This window comes from Natrix helvetica (assembly GCF_964273705.1).
Source record: "Natrix helvetica genome assembly, chromosome: 1".
In the NCBI taxonomy this organism is placed as follows: domain Eukaryota; kingdom Metazoa; phylum Chordata; class Lepidosauria; order Squamata; family Natricidae; genus Natrix; species Natrix helvetica.
In genome coordinates this window covers 198,016,297-198,029,523 of record NC_138548.1, presented here as the reverse complement: position 1 = coordinate 198,029,523, position 13,227 = coordinate 198,016,297, and the positions used below count along the sequence as shown (strand labels likewise).

The window sequence follows — 13,227 nt, the reverse complement described above, 5'->3', positions numbered from 1 at the left end:
ACTGCAAAGAATATAACAAACAGATACGGCAAAAAAAACAAAAAACAAATCAAGATATAAATATAAAAACAACCAGTGCTAACGACCAGATGACTGCAAAATATATATCTCCTCCCTTTCCCCACCATTCAGTCAGAACTGAAAAAGTTTCTTGGATGAGAAGCAACATGTTTTCAAGAAAAAACTAAGAAAGTTCAATTGCCTTTTGGAAAAAAAAACACCCTTGGGACACTGACGATCCTGAACCTTTACCTTCAGATCACCTTACTGTGTGTTTTCACAGAAGAAGCAAGTATCTTGCCCTCATGCATGAGGGGATGCAGATGCAACCTCGCCCTACTAGAACTGACCTCTGATTGAGAAGAGACACTGCAACAAAGTGCTCCCCATCCGGACATTCACAACCAGTTCAGAAGGATACTGTGGTCAGCATTATCCAAGGTTGCTAAGAGATGAAGGAGCACAAATTTGGACACACCATCCTCATCCCATTTCCACCAGAGGTCCTAACAAGTGCAACAAATGTCTCACTGCTGTACCCTGGTTTGAAATCCAACTGAAATGGGTCCCAAGAATTATTGTAGTTTTTGGCATGAAGTTTTGACTGTGCAAACATAGGAGGCTCTGAAAGATGCCCATTGTAGTAAATAATACTGTAGATAGATTCAGGAAAAGAATGATAATTAGAAAATGCAACAAACCATAATTTCAACTTGTGCCATCTCCAGCAAGGTGGTCATTAGAAACAGAAGATATTTCCTTAGCTGTTCAGCTTTGATGGATTGTAATCTGAAATCACAGCCTACATAAAGTCCAATGGAGAACCCAGGTCGCCAACCATCATCGTAAATTCTACAAGAAGCAGCAAGAATTTGCTCTACTGCTGAATAAGAATAGGATGACCTACAGGCTGACAATAGACCATTTCTATCACTGAGTTGTTATCCATTTTTAAATTTCATGGCATGAAATTGATTGCCTTCATTGGCAATTCTATTATTGCCTTTTTACCCAAGTCATCACCAGGCATCTGATTTCCAATATAATGATGGTAAATTCAAACAGTTTTTATACATCTGATTGATGCTTTTGCTAGAATAAGGAAGAAAATGCTACTTTAATAAAGGATGACTCATGGGCTGAGAGTGAGATAAAGGCAATGTCATGGGAATGTGGTAGAAAAAAAAAGGTTGACTGGCTATGTTTTGGTTGAAGTGAGGTACAAATAAAGGCTAGGCAAAATTAAAACTATTTCCCCAATGCTGTCCTCCTTGTTTTCTCATGCTGAATATAATTGCAAGCTAAAGTATTTCAAGGCATGATGAAAACTGCACATTGAATTAGATAATTTCTTGTTTCTGACTTGTGGCATACTTACAGAAATGGCTAGCTACCAATGGCACAGAATTCTCTGCATTTGCTTATTGAAGCTTTTATATGTGTAATGGTATGTGTGGATGACCTTGGGAGGCAAGAAGAAGAGATGCTACCTAAGAAACAACAAGAGAGGCAGGACCCCCCTGTCACTGCGTTAATTGGTTTGCTTAGCTGTGCTGAAATTTATTGCGCATGCTCCAGTTCTTATCTGACAAATGATTTAGTGCGCTGCTCATTCACATTCCTTAACTTTCTCTTCTGATCTTCTGTTCGCCTGCCAGGAGGCAGGCACATAACTCTGCAGAGATGTAATTAATTCAGTTAGCAAGTTTTGTATTTTTTTTTACTTTCTTTTATATTAAAAATGTTTTTTATTAGATCTTGTTTCGGGTTTATTTTCGCTTATTCAAAAGTATGCTACAAGGAAAAAGCCACGGTCCACGCTTCATTAATTCAAGGTGGAACTCCCCCCCCCCCCAGTGGATTAACAATCAGAGGAAGAACTTTAGGAAGGACCTGCCCTAATTGTTCAGGCTGTTACAGTGGCAACAAGAGGTCTGCACCTTCAGACTTGTGAGATTCTGTCAATGTAGTCTTACAATAAAGTAGATATTGTTCATCTAGTCTTGGATTCTGTCCGGTTCACCCAGGAAGGCTGACAATATGCCCAATTGAGCTGGGACAGTCATCCTAGGGGGAACCTTGCCCACTCCGTCTCACATTTACCAGCCATCAGCTGAGCTGCAGGGAATGCAATATACACTATATTGCCAAAAGTATTCGCTCACAACTGAGTCTGATTATGTGGATGGGTGAGCCAATACTTTTGGCAATATAGTGTATTTGTTAGAGCAGCTAAAGAAAGCTACAGTTTCCCTTCTGCAACTCTAAATGAGATCATTGAAAGAGAAGATGTGAACCTTACTCTCTCCACAAATTTTCAAAATATGTGAATAGGAGAAAACAGTCTAGCGTGTGAAGGTAAATATGCAATGCAGGTATATCTTAGCTGCACTGAACGTTTGCATCCACTTATGCTGCTTCTAAAGGGATCTGTAAGATTCATTGTATTTGCTTAATGATGCAATTCCAAAGTGGATCAATATTAAGGAAATGACAAAACATAAAAACAGGATGATCCGTACGTTGACTATCCTTTCTAAACCAACCAGCACAGCAAAACAAAATTCTTAAGTGTGTATTAAAAAGCTGGAAAAGGCATTGATATAGAATTGGTTAAGACTGAGGGTTTGGTTCTGCCTTCCTAACAACTAAAGTGGAGTAATCAAGAAAGGAATTTGTTTGAGCAACAGAGTCCACAAGATGGCAATGTGAGCCCAGGTTGCTGAAGCAGCTCATTTCATGGTATTGTAAAACTTTTGAAACAATTGCACCTGTTGAGAAGGTCACTTCGTTGGGACTCATTGTAGAAGGGCAAGGGAGACTGTGGAAACGAAAAGCAGTTGACCAGATTCAATATGCTGTTTCTATTTCCCCCAGAGAGCTCAGAATTTATTGTGCTCATTCTCAAATGATGTTTTGAGATAATATATGAAGAGCACGGAGCATTCATATCTGCCAAGTACAAATTATTAAACACCAAATAAGTATTATTTGAAACAAAACCTCTATATGCCCTAGTCAGGTTGTAAGTATTCAACATATGGGATTCATATTGAAATCTGTATAATTTTAGCCATTTTAAATGTTTTGAAAGGCAGTATTTTTTGTTATTAAGACACTACCAATAGAATGGCTTGAAAATGAGCAAAAACCAAGCTGCTGGTAATGTGTTTGTGACATTTTGTCTAGCACAGGGGTGTCGAAACTTGGGAACTTTAAGACTTGTGGACTTCAACTCCCAGAATTCCCCAGCCAGCATAGCTGGCCACAAGTCTTAAAGTTCCCAAGTTTCGACACCCCTGGTGTAGCATAACATGTAACATAAACCCATGGAATATTAAGAAAGAACCCAAAACGTATTGTTTCATTTATAACTCAGAATCATTGATGTCCTTTAAGCTATGTTTTGGGGCAAGGCAAAAAAAATATTGCAAAATAGCTGCTAAAGCAAAAAAGCTTTTACTACAAAGCCAAAATCTATTAGGGAATTCAGTGCTACTGATCTGTTTTTGAACCCTGAAGAAGCAACATGTAGGAAATTATGATTGTAATTGAGGAGAGGTTGAAGTGGCATATGTTCAGTCTTCTGTCCTGTTGATTCAAGCACTGCTCTGCTTACTGCTCCTAGATGGAATAAGTTAGACAAAACTTTGCCAAAGCAGTTGAGGGTATTATGTATTACATATTATGTATTTTACATTTTGCATTGATAGTTCTCAAAATTTGAACTTAGGGCCCATTTGTTCAAAGGACTGAAGATTACTGTTCAATCTTTCTGCCTTCCAAAAATCTAGACAGGAAGTCCTCAATTTACAACTTTTTGTGTATTACCATTTTGCACACTTTTGATTATTACAGCATCCCCATGGTCATGTGATCAAAAGTCAGAAGCTTGGCAACCGGCTTATACTGTATTTATGACAATTCCAATGTCCCTTTTTGTGACCTTTTGACAAGCAAAGTCAATGGGGAAGCCAGATACACTTAACTGTGTTACTGGCTTGTGTAGTGATTTCCTTAATCACTGTGGCGGGAAAGGTTGTATAATAGAGCGAAACTCATTTAACAACTGTCTTAGCAACAGAAATGTTAGGCTCAATTGTGGTCATAAGTTGAGGACTACAAAGTCTCAAATTTTAACCACACTACTAAAGACAAATTTTAACCACACTACTAAAGACTATTCTCCAAGGCACCTGAGGGTAGAACAAGAAGCAATGGGTGGAAACTAATCAAGGAGAGAAGCAACTTAGAACTGAGGAGAAATTTCCTGACAGTTAGAACAATTAATCAGAGGAACAGCTTGCCTCCAGAAGTTGTGAATGCCCCAACACTGGAAGTCTTTAAGAAGATGTTGGATAGCCATTTGTCTGAAACGGTATAGGGTTTCCTGCCTAGGCAGGGGGTTGGACTAGAAGACCTCAAAGGTCCCTTCCAACTCTACTACTGTATTGTATTGTATTGTATAAGACCTTATCTGAAAATTGAGCTTTTAAAAAAATTGCTGAGTAACCTTGAATATTTATCTTTGTTGGCGAAAATATTTTTTCAGTGACCACAATTTTACCCATAGTTTGATGAAAAATTAAATTATATTTGTATAAAATATAACAGCAAATCAGATATCGATGCACTCATTTAGTCCTTTTCATTTCAGGCAGGATATCACATTTTTTTCAAACAACATTTGTACACAATATGTGAAAATATTATTATTAGATGGAAATTATGTACTGTCACCATACTTGCTTCCTGGTTTCCTGTGCCCCCCCCCTTTAAAAAAATGCCAATATTGGTTGGTTGGCTTTAGCTTACAACTACTGTTATTCCCAGTGTGTACTCTCTCAACGTGCTGTTTTTCATGCAGAAAAATATATCCCTCATTGCTTTGGAGAAAATGAGGAAAGATGGAGGGCAGCGCCATTAGGTGGATGCTAGAACAAATGGAGCTAGTCCAAAATGTTTAACTCTTGAAGCATAAAATCTTAATGGCACACCCTACATGGTGAATAGCACCCCAAATCTGTCTCTTGAGATACCTACTTAATTTGTCTCACAGTAGTATCAAGCATTTATTCCTGTCCTGGGAGGATGTAAGAATCCTTGGAACCCTTTCTTATCCTTTTCATGCTGGGTTCCCTTAAGACAATCAAAACTTTTGTTGAGGTTTCCTGTGTTAATTAAACCAGATTGATCACCATAGCACCACTAGGAAACTAGAAGTCCATTTGCCAGGACCGAATGTGGAACTTTCAAGGTTTTCCAGAATGCTAATGGTGTGAGGGGTAGGGGAAAATAGCATATAAAGTCAGTAGATTCAAGGTACAGTATCTGGACCATGTTCAATGTAAGGTGACTACTCCCTTCCCTCATTTAATAGCAGGTTCAGAAGACTAAAAAAAAATCAGAAGAAAAATATACTTTAATGGGTTAAAGAATAGTTGCATAGGAAGATGGTTGTCCTGTGTAAAGGAGAACTGCCTTTAGTGAAGTGTAGCGTGTGAGAAAAAGTCTTCGGGGTGACCTACATGAAGCAAATTAACTCTGGTTACTTGGAGAAAAACAGCAATCTTTTTACTTGCTTTTTTAAAATTCCCCTTTGGAGAGCATTGGAAGCAGTGGGCTTCCTGGCTAATTGCATTGCCAGCAGTGCCAAAATTGGTCCTTGTCAGTTCAGATCATTTGAAGTTTACTGTCAAGTGATCCCTGAAATCATTCTGAATGCATCCAGAATTGTCATCTTTCCTAATTGTGATTGTCCCAATATACACACATCAATAAATACAGATGGCATTTTTATATTTTGCTATTAAGTTTTAACAATAAATTAAAAAAAAACATGAATAAATGCCCAGGGAGTACAAGGAACAGGACAGGAAGTGAAAAACACTACAGATCACAGCCGGATGTACTGAGGATTCTGTACAGGCCTCAGCGGAAATACCTGCTCTTCTTATGACGAATGGCATTCCCTAGAATGCGCTTCCACCTCACATTTCTCATATTACCTTTTACAGGTAGTCCTTGACTTGCGACCACAATTGAGCCCACATTTTTTATTGCTAAGCAAGACTTGCTAAGTGAGTTTGGCCTAGTTTATGACCTTTCTTGCTACAGTTGTTAAGTGAATCACAGCAGTTGTTAAGTTAGTAACATGAGTGTTAAGTGAACCTGGCTCCCCATTGACTTTGCTTGGCAGAACGTTGCAAAAGGGGATCACATGACTCCGGGATACTTCAACTGTCATAAATATGAACCAGTTGCCAAGTGTCTGAATTTTGATTGCCGTGACCACAGGGATGCTGCAATGGTCATAACTGTGAAAAACATTCATATATCACTTTTTTAATGTCGTCGTATGGTCACTAAATGAATGGTTGTAAGTTGAGGACTACCTGTATTAGTTCAATGTTAGACTCCCAAACAGCTGGGCCTGCTATTACAAAGGATTGACCAAGGTAGCAGATACCATGTTATGTTATGTCATTTCCTGGGGTTGCCGCCTTTAGGTGGGCAGAGGGCTTTTGATGACAGGTTTCCATGCCAACCCCGTTAATGTTTTCATGTGGAATGGAAGAATATGCCATTTTTCTTTGATGTTAGGCAAGATATCTTATCTATATACAGCCCTTGTCTCCCCACCCTTAGTCTAAGGCCGCATCATACTAAGTTACACTCCTCATTGTGTAGCTCTGAAGTTAAAAACAAAGGTACACAAACTTTTTCAGGCTGTGGTGTCAGAGAAAAATTTGATGTAGTTTAATATCAGTTAAACACAATTCATATGAGTACTTTCAATATATGTAATAACTTTCCCCTTATATCACATGAAACTTTTTGGAAAAACTCTGTATGCTGAAGGCTTTGTGGAATTACATGCAGATCTGGAGCCACACTAGTTGTGTACTCCTTGCATAAATATGGTGGGCATTTCCTTATCACCTCAACACAGAGCAGCAGTTGGCAATGTTTTTAGTGCTGTGGGGGGATTTATAATATTGATAATATACTATTGTAATGACATAGTAGAAGTGGTTGCTTTCTCACAATCTCAATTGGATTCTGGGTGCTTCCATGTAAGGATCTTGTGTAGTTCAGCAGGTTCATATGTGTGTGATCCATGCCAGCAGCTGTATTTAATAACATACCAATTTATTTTTGCTTCAGCTGCGGTTTCTCTGAAACAGCAGTAAAATCAATCCCTCCAATGTTGTAGCTCTATGGAGCTTGTGGGAGCTCGCCTCTCCAGTTCCTGAGGACTTTCAGGGAGAAAGATGGTGTGAAGCCCATCATGTTCCTTCCCTTCTCCCAGGAACTGTTTACGTTTCTTTGCATATGAACAAACAAATACCACATAAAATAAAAACAGGAATGGGGGTTGGGTGAAAGACATTTTAAAAACTTCCTTTTGCATAGAGTGCAAGTAAGGGCATTTGTGTTTCTCCAGGACCTCCAATAAGTAATTCAGGGGTGGGCAGTGATTTCTTATCCCTTGCTCTCATTTTTGCAAGTCCAGTACAAAAAGCAGGGCTTGTGGAACATCTTGGAAGTGAAAAGAATGGCAGTGTGGAAGTCCTCATGGATATATTTTTTTTAATTTTTAAAAATGGGTGCAGTGGGCTTCAAAGGTAGTCAAAGTGAAGTTAGATAAAAGATCCTCAATATGAAACAGCAGAGCAGTTTTTTCCAGGAACAGAATCTGGCAGCAATGTTGGCAGACTTATCAGATCTAGGGATGAGACATCTTTCCTAGGCATGCTAAAAAGCTTTTCAGCCCCGATTGTGCTAGTGACTTTACAGAATTTGATTTAATTAGTTGGAATGTTAACATAATGGAGAACATTTTAATTCTAGTTTCAGATTTGGAAGTAAGTAGAGCATGCTGCCTCTGTGACAGAAGAGACAAAAAAGCATGTTATGTGAAAGAAGTTTGTCCTTTCAGAACTTACGTTATAGATTTTCTGTGTCTATTGTAATTTTTGAGGTAAAATATATTTAGTTAGTTATTAAATTTATATGCCATCCAAAATGTTCTAATGTGTAGAGTAGGACTTCATTATGATTTTCATCTGTAAAATAACTTACCTAGAAAAATCTATACCTATTAAAGATGGGCAGCCAGACCTCTGGAGACCCCAAAAGCTTTCCTTCTAACTCTTAATCTAAATTATGTCTCTCTTTCCAAACAGGCCCATAATTAAAGATATCAGACTTTTTAAAGCAGGATGTTGGGTCAAAATGGATTTCAAAGAACAAGCGAAGTTTTTAGAAAAATCTATCTTTACAATGCACCTGGGCAGTCATTCCCAAGTTTAAGCTGCAGAGGCTGGGTTCACACATCATATTGTTTCAAAACCGATCCAGTCCAACCACATAATGGTTAGTGTGATGCGAGAATCAGTCTCAAAGAGATATGAAGGGAAATGGTTGTGAATGCCAAGGTGCGAAGAGGTTTGTCAAAACTGCTGTTATTCATACTGTAAGAATAGAGGAATAGAGCAACTTTTGGGCATATTTTGACAGATCATGAAGTGAGTCAATAGAGGCCCATGTTGCTAGGTCTATTAAATAGTGGAACTCACCTTGCTAGGTCTATTAACCTGAAATGGTTACAATTTTTTTAATGTAATTGTGCTGATTTTTTCTTTTCTTTTTTATGAAATAAGAGAACTAAAATCTTCCCTGTGATAATTTTGTCATCCAAACCAAGAGTCTAGATATAAGATGAGGGGAAGATAGCAGACACTCCTCCTCTTCTACCAGTGTACATCCATGCAAATATCATTAATATAATTTGATACATATTTGTGCCCTAACACTGAAAGCAGATGCACAGGTTAGTAGTGACAATACTTTTTTTGAATTAAAACATGTCTCAGACTGCAAAATATAGTTCAGAATTCATTTTAGAGCTGTCAACTTGCCAATACTTACTGGTGGGCAGAATTGTACAGGTAAAATTAGAGGAAATGTTGTGTGTATATAACTAAGAGCAGGGGGTACTCAACTCATACAACACATTCATTCTGTCTGTAAATGATACTTTTTCAACAAAGTCAGCAGTATAAAACTTCACATTTTTTCTATCTTGCTCCACTCTTGGGAAATATATTCTGTATGTATACAGAGGTCCAGATTACAATCCTAACTTTCATGCCTTCTTTGCTGACAAGGGTGGCAATACATTTCTAAAAACAACACAAGGTGTTTTTTCCCCCAGGATCAAATCAACAAGGACCTTCACTCTGGGGGACATGGAACATTAATCTTTGCCTCATGGTATCACCTCGCTTTCTGCCTCTTAGCTATAAAGAGTGAAAAGGATATTAAATATGTGTTCTTTCATGGTTAAGGGGCTATTTCTATTAGAGAAATGGTGCTGGGTGGAAAGAAAATTCCTACTTCCACAACTGCCATTTAGATTAAAAGTAGATGTTAGGAACTTGGGTCATGAATTTCACATCTGGTTTTCTTTGTTTATATTTGGTCTTGCTTTTCATTAAAAAGAACCACCCAGGAATTTTGCATTTCATTGCATTTCATATGTATATTAAAAAAAACCCAAACCAAACAAGAAAATCCCCAGAAAAAAAGGGAAGTGGAAACAATTTTTGACACAAAAAGGGTGGTGGTGGAGTAGGATCAGTCTGAATCCTTATCCCAAATCTCAATTTCCACCCACAGAATTACACCCCCAACCCACTATCCCAAGCTGTCCCATCGGAAAGAAATTCAGAAGCATACATTTCAGGGGACACACATCCATCTGTCCTGTGCCCCCACCCAGCCCTCCCTCCCTTGCTGTAGTCTCAATTTCTTTATTCATTTCCCCTTTAAAAAACAACAACAACTTTGTTCATGTCTCTTTCCAGAAAAAGCATTCTGGAAATAATCTGTTCATCTGCCATATTTTTCAAATATGGTTCTCCATGGGGTGGCCGTAATGCTGGCCAGTGATTAAGGCCATACTGTGGTGGCAGGACCGGAGGGTAAGACGAACAGTCTTCTTCAGAGGCAAAAGTAAACATCAGAGTCCTTTGGAGGGAAAAAGGTGGGGAAAACCCCAATCTCTGCACTAAATTCATTTGGCTCCCCATATCCTGCCCCCAATCCCAGGCTCTGACTCTTCCATCTCCTGAACTAATATTCCCCCCCGTTCTTTCCCTGACATGTAGCCCTCTTCAAGTGTCCCATTTGCCTTTCTCACGCAATACCGGCAACAATGCCTCTTCCAGGAATCATTCTCCAACATTTCCTTCCCCCTACATTTTTTCTCCCAGCCCATGCCTCCCAATCCATCCCATAAGGAGCATTCCATTGCAAACGGTAACCATGTCCATGTCAGCAGGATCAAACTATATGGCTAGGAATTGGTCAGGTTGAATTTGGAGAGTTCCTGCTTCAGAAAATGCAACAACAGTATGAACTCAACCATAGTTTCTCCGGTTCCAAACCCCAAACTCTATTCATATTTTTGGATGAAGAGAATCAGGAAATTTGATTCTATATTTTCACTGCCCTTGCTACAAATTAGGTGTAACATTTTCTCTCCCAGTTGTGTAACCAGTACACCCATATTTTCTTTTACAAGCTGTCTACCCGCCCCACTTTTTCCTAGGTCTGATTTCCATTTTAGTGTTTAGCAGCAGGACTAGGGTGCCTTTTCTAACTCAATAGACACTCTGTCCTCTTTCTATCAATAATCCAAAGACCAATAACTTGTCTGCTGAAATAATCCTGAAATATGGGACACTGAATTTGGGCAGGTTAGCATCTTACTTAAACTGTAAACATCTCTCAACAGGTGCAGAAAATGTTGTCGTATGTGGCGTGGATAGGATTACTGATGTTTCACGTTTTGAATGTTTGCAAGTAGGAAAGGGAGGGGCTACAGAAATACATAAACCTTGTTTGTTGCTTTTCATCCTAGCAGACAGAATATGTACTATGAAGCTGACATCATGCCTTATGCATTCCACATAGCCACCCTACATTTATCTGCAGCCTTGAATGCATTCTGCTTTGCATATTGATAATATCATTTCCCACTCTTAAGGGAAAGGTTTCTCCCCACCACCACTACAGGCCTCTCCCCACCAAATGCTTCTCCTGCATCTTCTTCCTTGCATTGTTCCAGAGTGACATGGTCTACAGGGTCTTGGATTGGTTGCTGCCATGGCAACTGAGGTGGAGTTTCCAAAGCTCCCTGGTTACTGCTTCTGACGGACAAAGAGCTAAGTCATGGCTGGCTCCATGGCATTCCCTTGAACAATTCTGTCTGCTGCTCCTTTCCTCCACCTTCTCTCGGCCTGTCCTCCATAGCCCCACAAATTCTGAGATCACGTGGAATTTGTTTCATTGATGGAGTTACTGGATCAGAAAATTAATCTTCTATAAAAGTACATTCCATCAATAGGGACCCCTTTTCATTGTCACCCTCTAGCTGTAAAACCAAACAAAACCACTGAGTGCAAACTATTTCTGCTCCAGTAAGTGGAATAGTTTTGGCTTCGCTCTGGGGGACCATACCCAAATATCTAACTCTGGCCTACTTTCAAAGCAATAATGGGTATTAAGAAGCTGGGGATAGAGTTTTATAGGGACAGTCTTAAATGATTTGATAGAGTTTGGGGATTATAAAACCAGGAAAGCATAGAATATTTTTCACCTCTTCTGAGAACTGATGGAATACTACTAGTGACCAAATACTGTTGGCGTATGACTCTGGATTTACCCCAGAGGAACACAGACCAGAATCCAGCTCTGGTCTCATAGCAGCTAATGGATGATTTTGATAATTGCCCTTAGACAACAGAGAGATCAGAGTGTTTGTGATACAAGTACTCTGGGAGACAGTGACCCGTTGCAGGGGAAGAAAAACCTCATGTGATGTCTAAGGAAAAAGAAAAACAAATTCAGTTGGCGTGGGTGGGGTGCATTCTAGCCAACCTTTTAGCATTCCTTACATCACACAGTAAGGCTCTCTGGGCAATTCAGGCTCTGTCCTCCAGCAGGGAATGTGGGCAATCAAGCCTTTCTTGAGGTCTTTGTTGAGTAGAAAGCAAACTATGGGATTGACAGCAGCTTGGGCAAAGCTCATCCAAACGGCTGTGGAGAGGTAGCGATGGGGGATGCTACAGGCTTTGACAAATACCCTCCAATAGCAGGCCACAATGTAGGGTGACCAGAGCACCAAGAAGAGCAAAGTGATGACATAGAACATCCTGCCTAGCTTCTTCTCAGCCTTGAATTCTTCCATGCCCAGCAATCGCCGATTGGCAGCATGGGCGTTCTGCCGTATGCCCAACAATGTGGGAGGCATGGGACCACGGCCAAAACCAGCAATCCAGTTGGCTGCAGCTTGTCCAGTGGCTCCAGGTCCATGGAACGTCCAGTTCTGGCTGATCGCTGGAACCATTTGGACAGGCTTCATCTTACGATGGCGGTACTCAAAGAGCAGTAGCTTTATATAAACCACATGGGTGGCAAAGATCAGCACAGCTAGCATCAGCATGAAGCCTAGGGTGTCATTGGCTTTGAAGTAACGGTGCTCAAAGATGCACTGGTCTTCCTCACGAATGAACTTGTAGGTCCCAACATCAAAGACAGGTGGAAAGGCCATAGCCACTGACAAAGTCCACACCATGCAGATGACAGCAATGCACGTCCAGAAAGTCATGCGTTTGGCATAGAAGCGGTGGTGAGCCACAGCCATATAGCGAGTGACGCTGATGCAGAAGAGGAGAAAGGCAGCATGGAAACAGAAGAGAACAGCCATGAAGGCCACAATCTTGCAGCTCAGTACACTGTAGGTCCAAGCAGAGCCATGGCGGATAGAGACGAGAACAAAAGGAAAGCAAACAGCTGAGCGGATCACATCAGCCAGGCACAGATCCAGTAAGAAGTAATAGGGGGCCTTGTGGAGACCACGCTCTTTCAACACTAGCAGCGAGAGAGACAGATTCCCTGCTAGACTCACACAGATGATGAAGCCCAGGAGTAGCAGTTTGGCGTAAGTGGAAGCTGTACTGGGTGCTGAGCCATGGCCCTCTTCAGTCTCATTGGCACTGGCCATCTTTAGGCTGGGGAAGAAAAGGGGGAACCTGGGTCAGCGGCAGTGTGCCTGGTGATGGCCCATGTCCCCGGTACTAAAGGGAGGCATTGTCTGTAAGGAAAAATACAGAGAAGAAATAATTAATCAGTTGTCATAGACATATAATAACTTTT

General features: G+C 40.2%; 1 protein-coding gene across 4 annotated transcripts in view; it reads right to left on the bottom strand.

The window, feature by feature from the left end:
- Positions 1–4,782: 4,782 nt before the first annotated feature.
- GPR173 (G protein-coupled receptor 173) overlaps positions 4,783–13,227 on the bottom strand; it is a 34,008-nt gene continuing 25,563 nt past the window's right edge. For all 4 annotated transcript variants that reach the window (XM_081937145.1, XM_081937148.1, XM_081937147.1 and 1 more), the window contains exon 2: positions 4,783–13,165. In XM_081937145.1, coding sequence (XP_081793271.1) covers positions 11,963–13,075 — 1,113 coding nt within the window. In that variant the 5' untranslated portion in view covers positions 13,076–13,165 and the 3' untranslated portion in view covers positions 4,783–11,962. The remainder of the gene's footprint in view (positions 13,166–13,227) is intronic.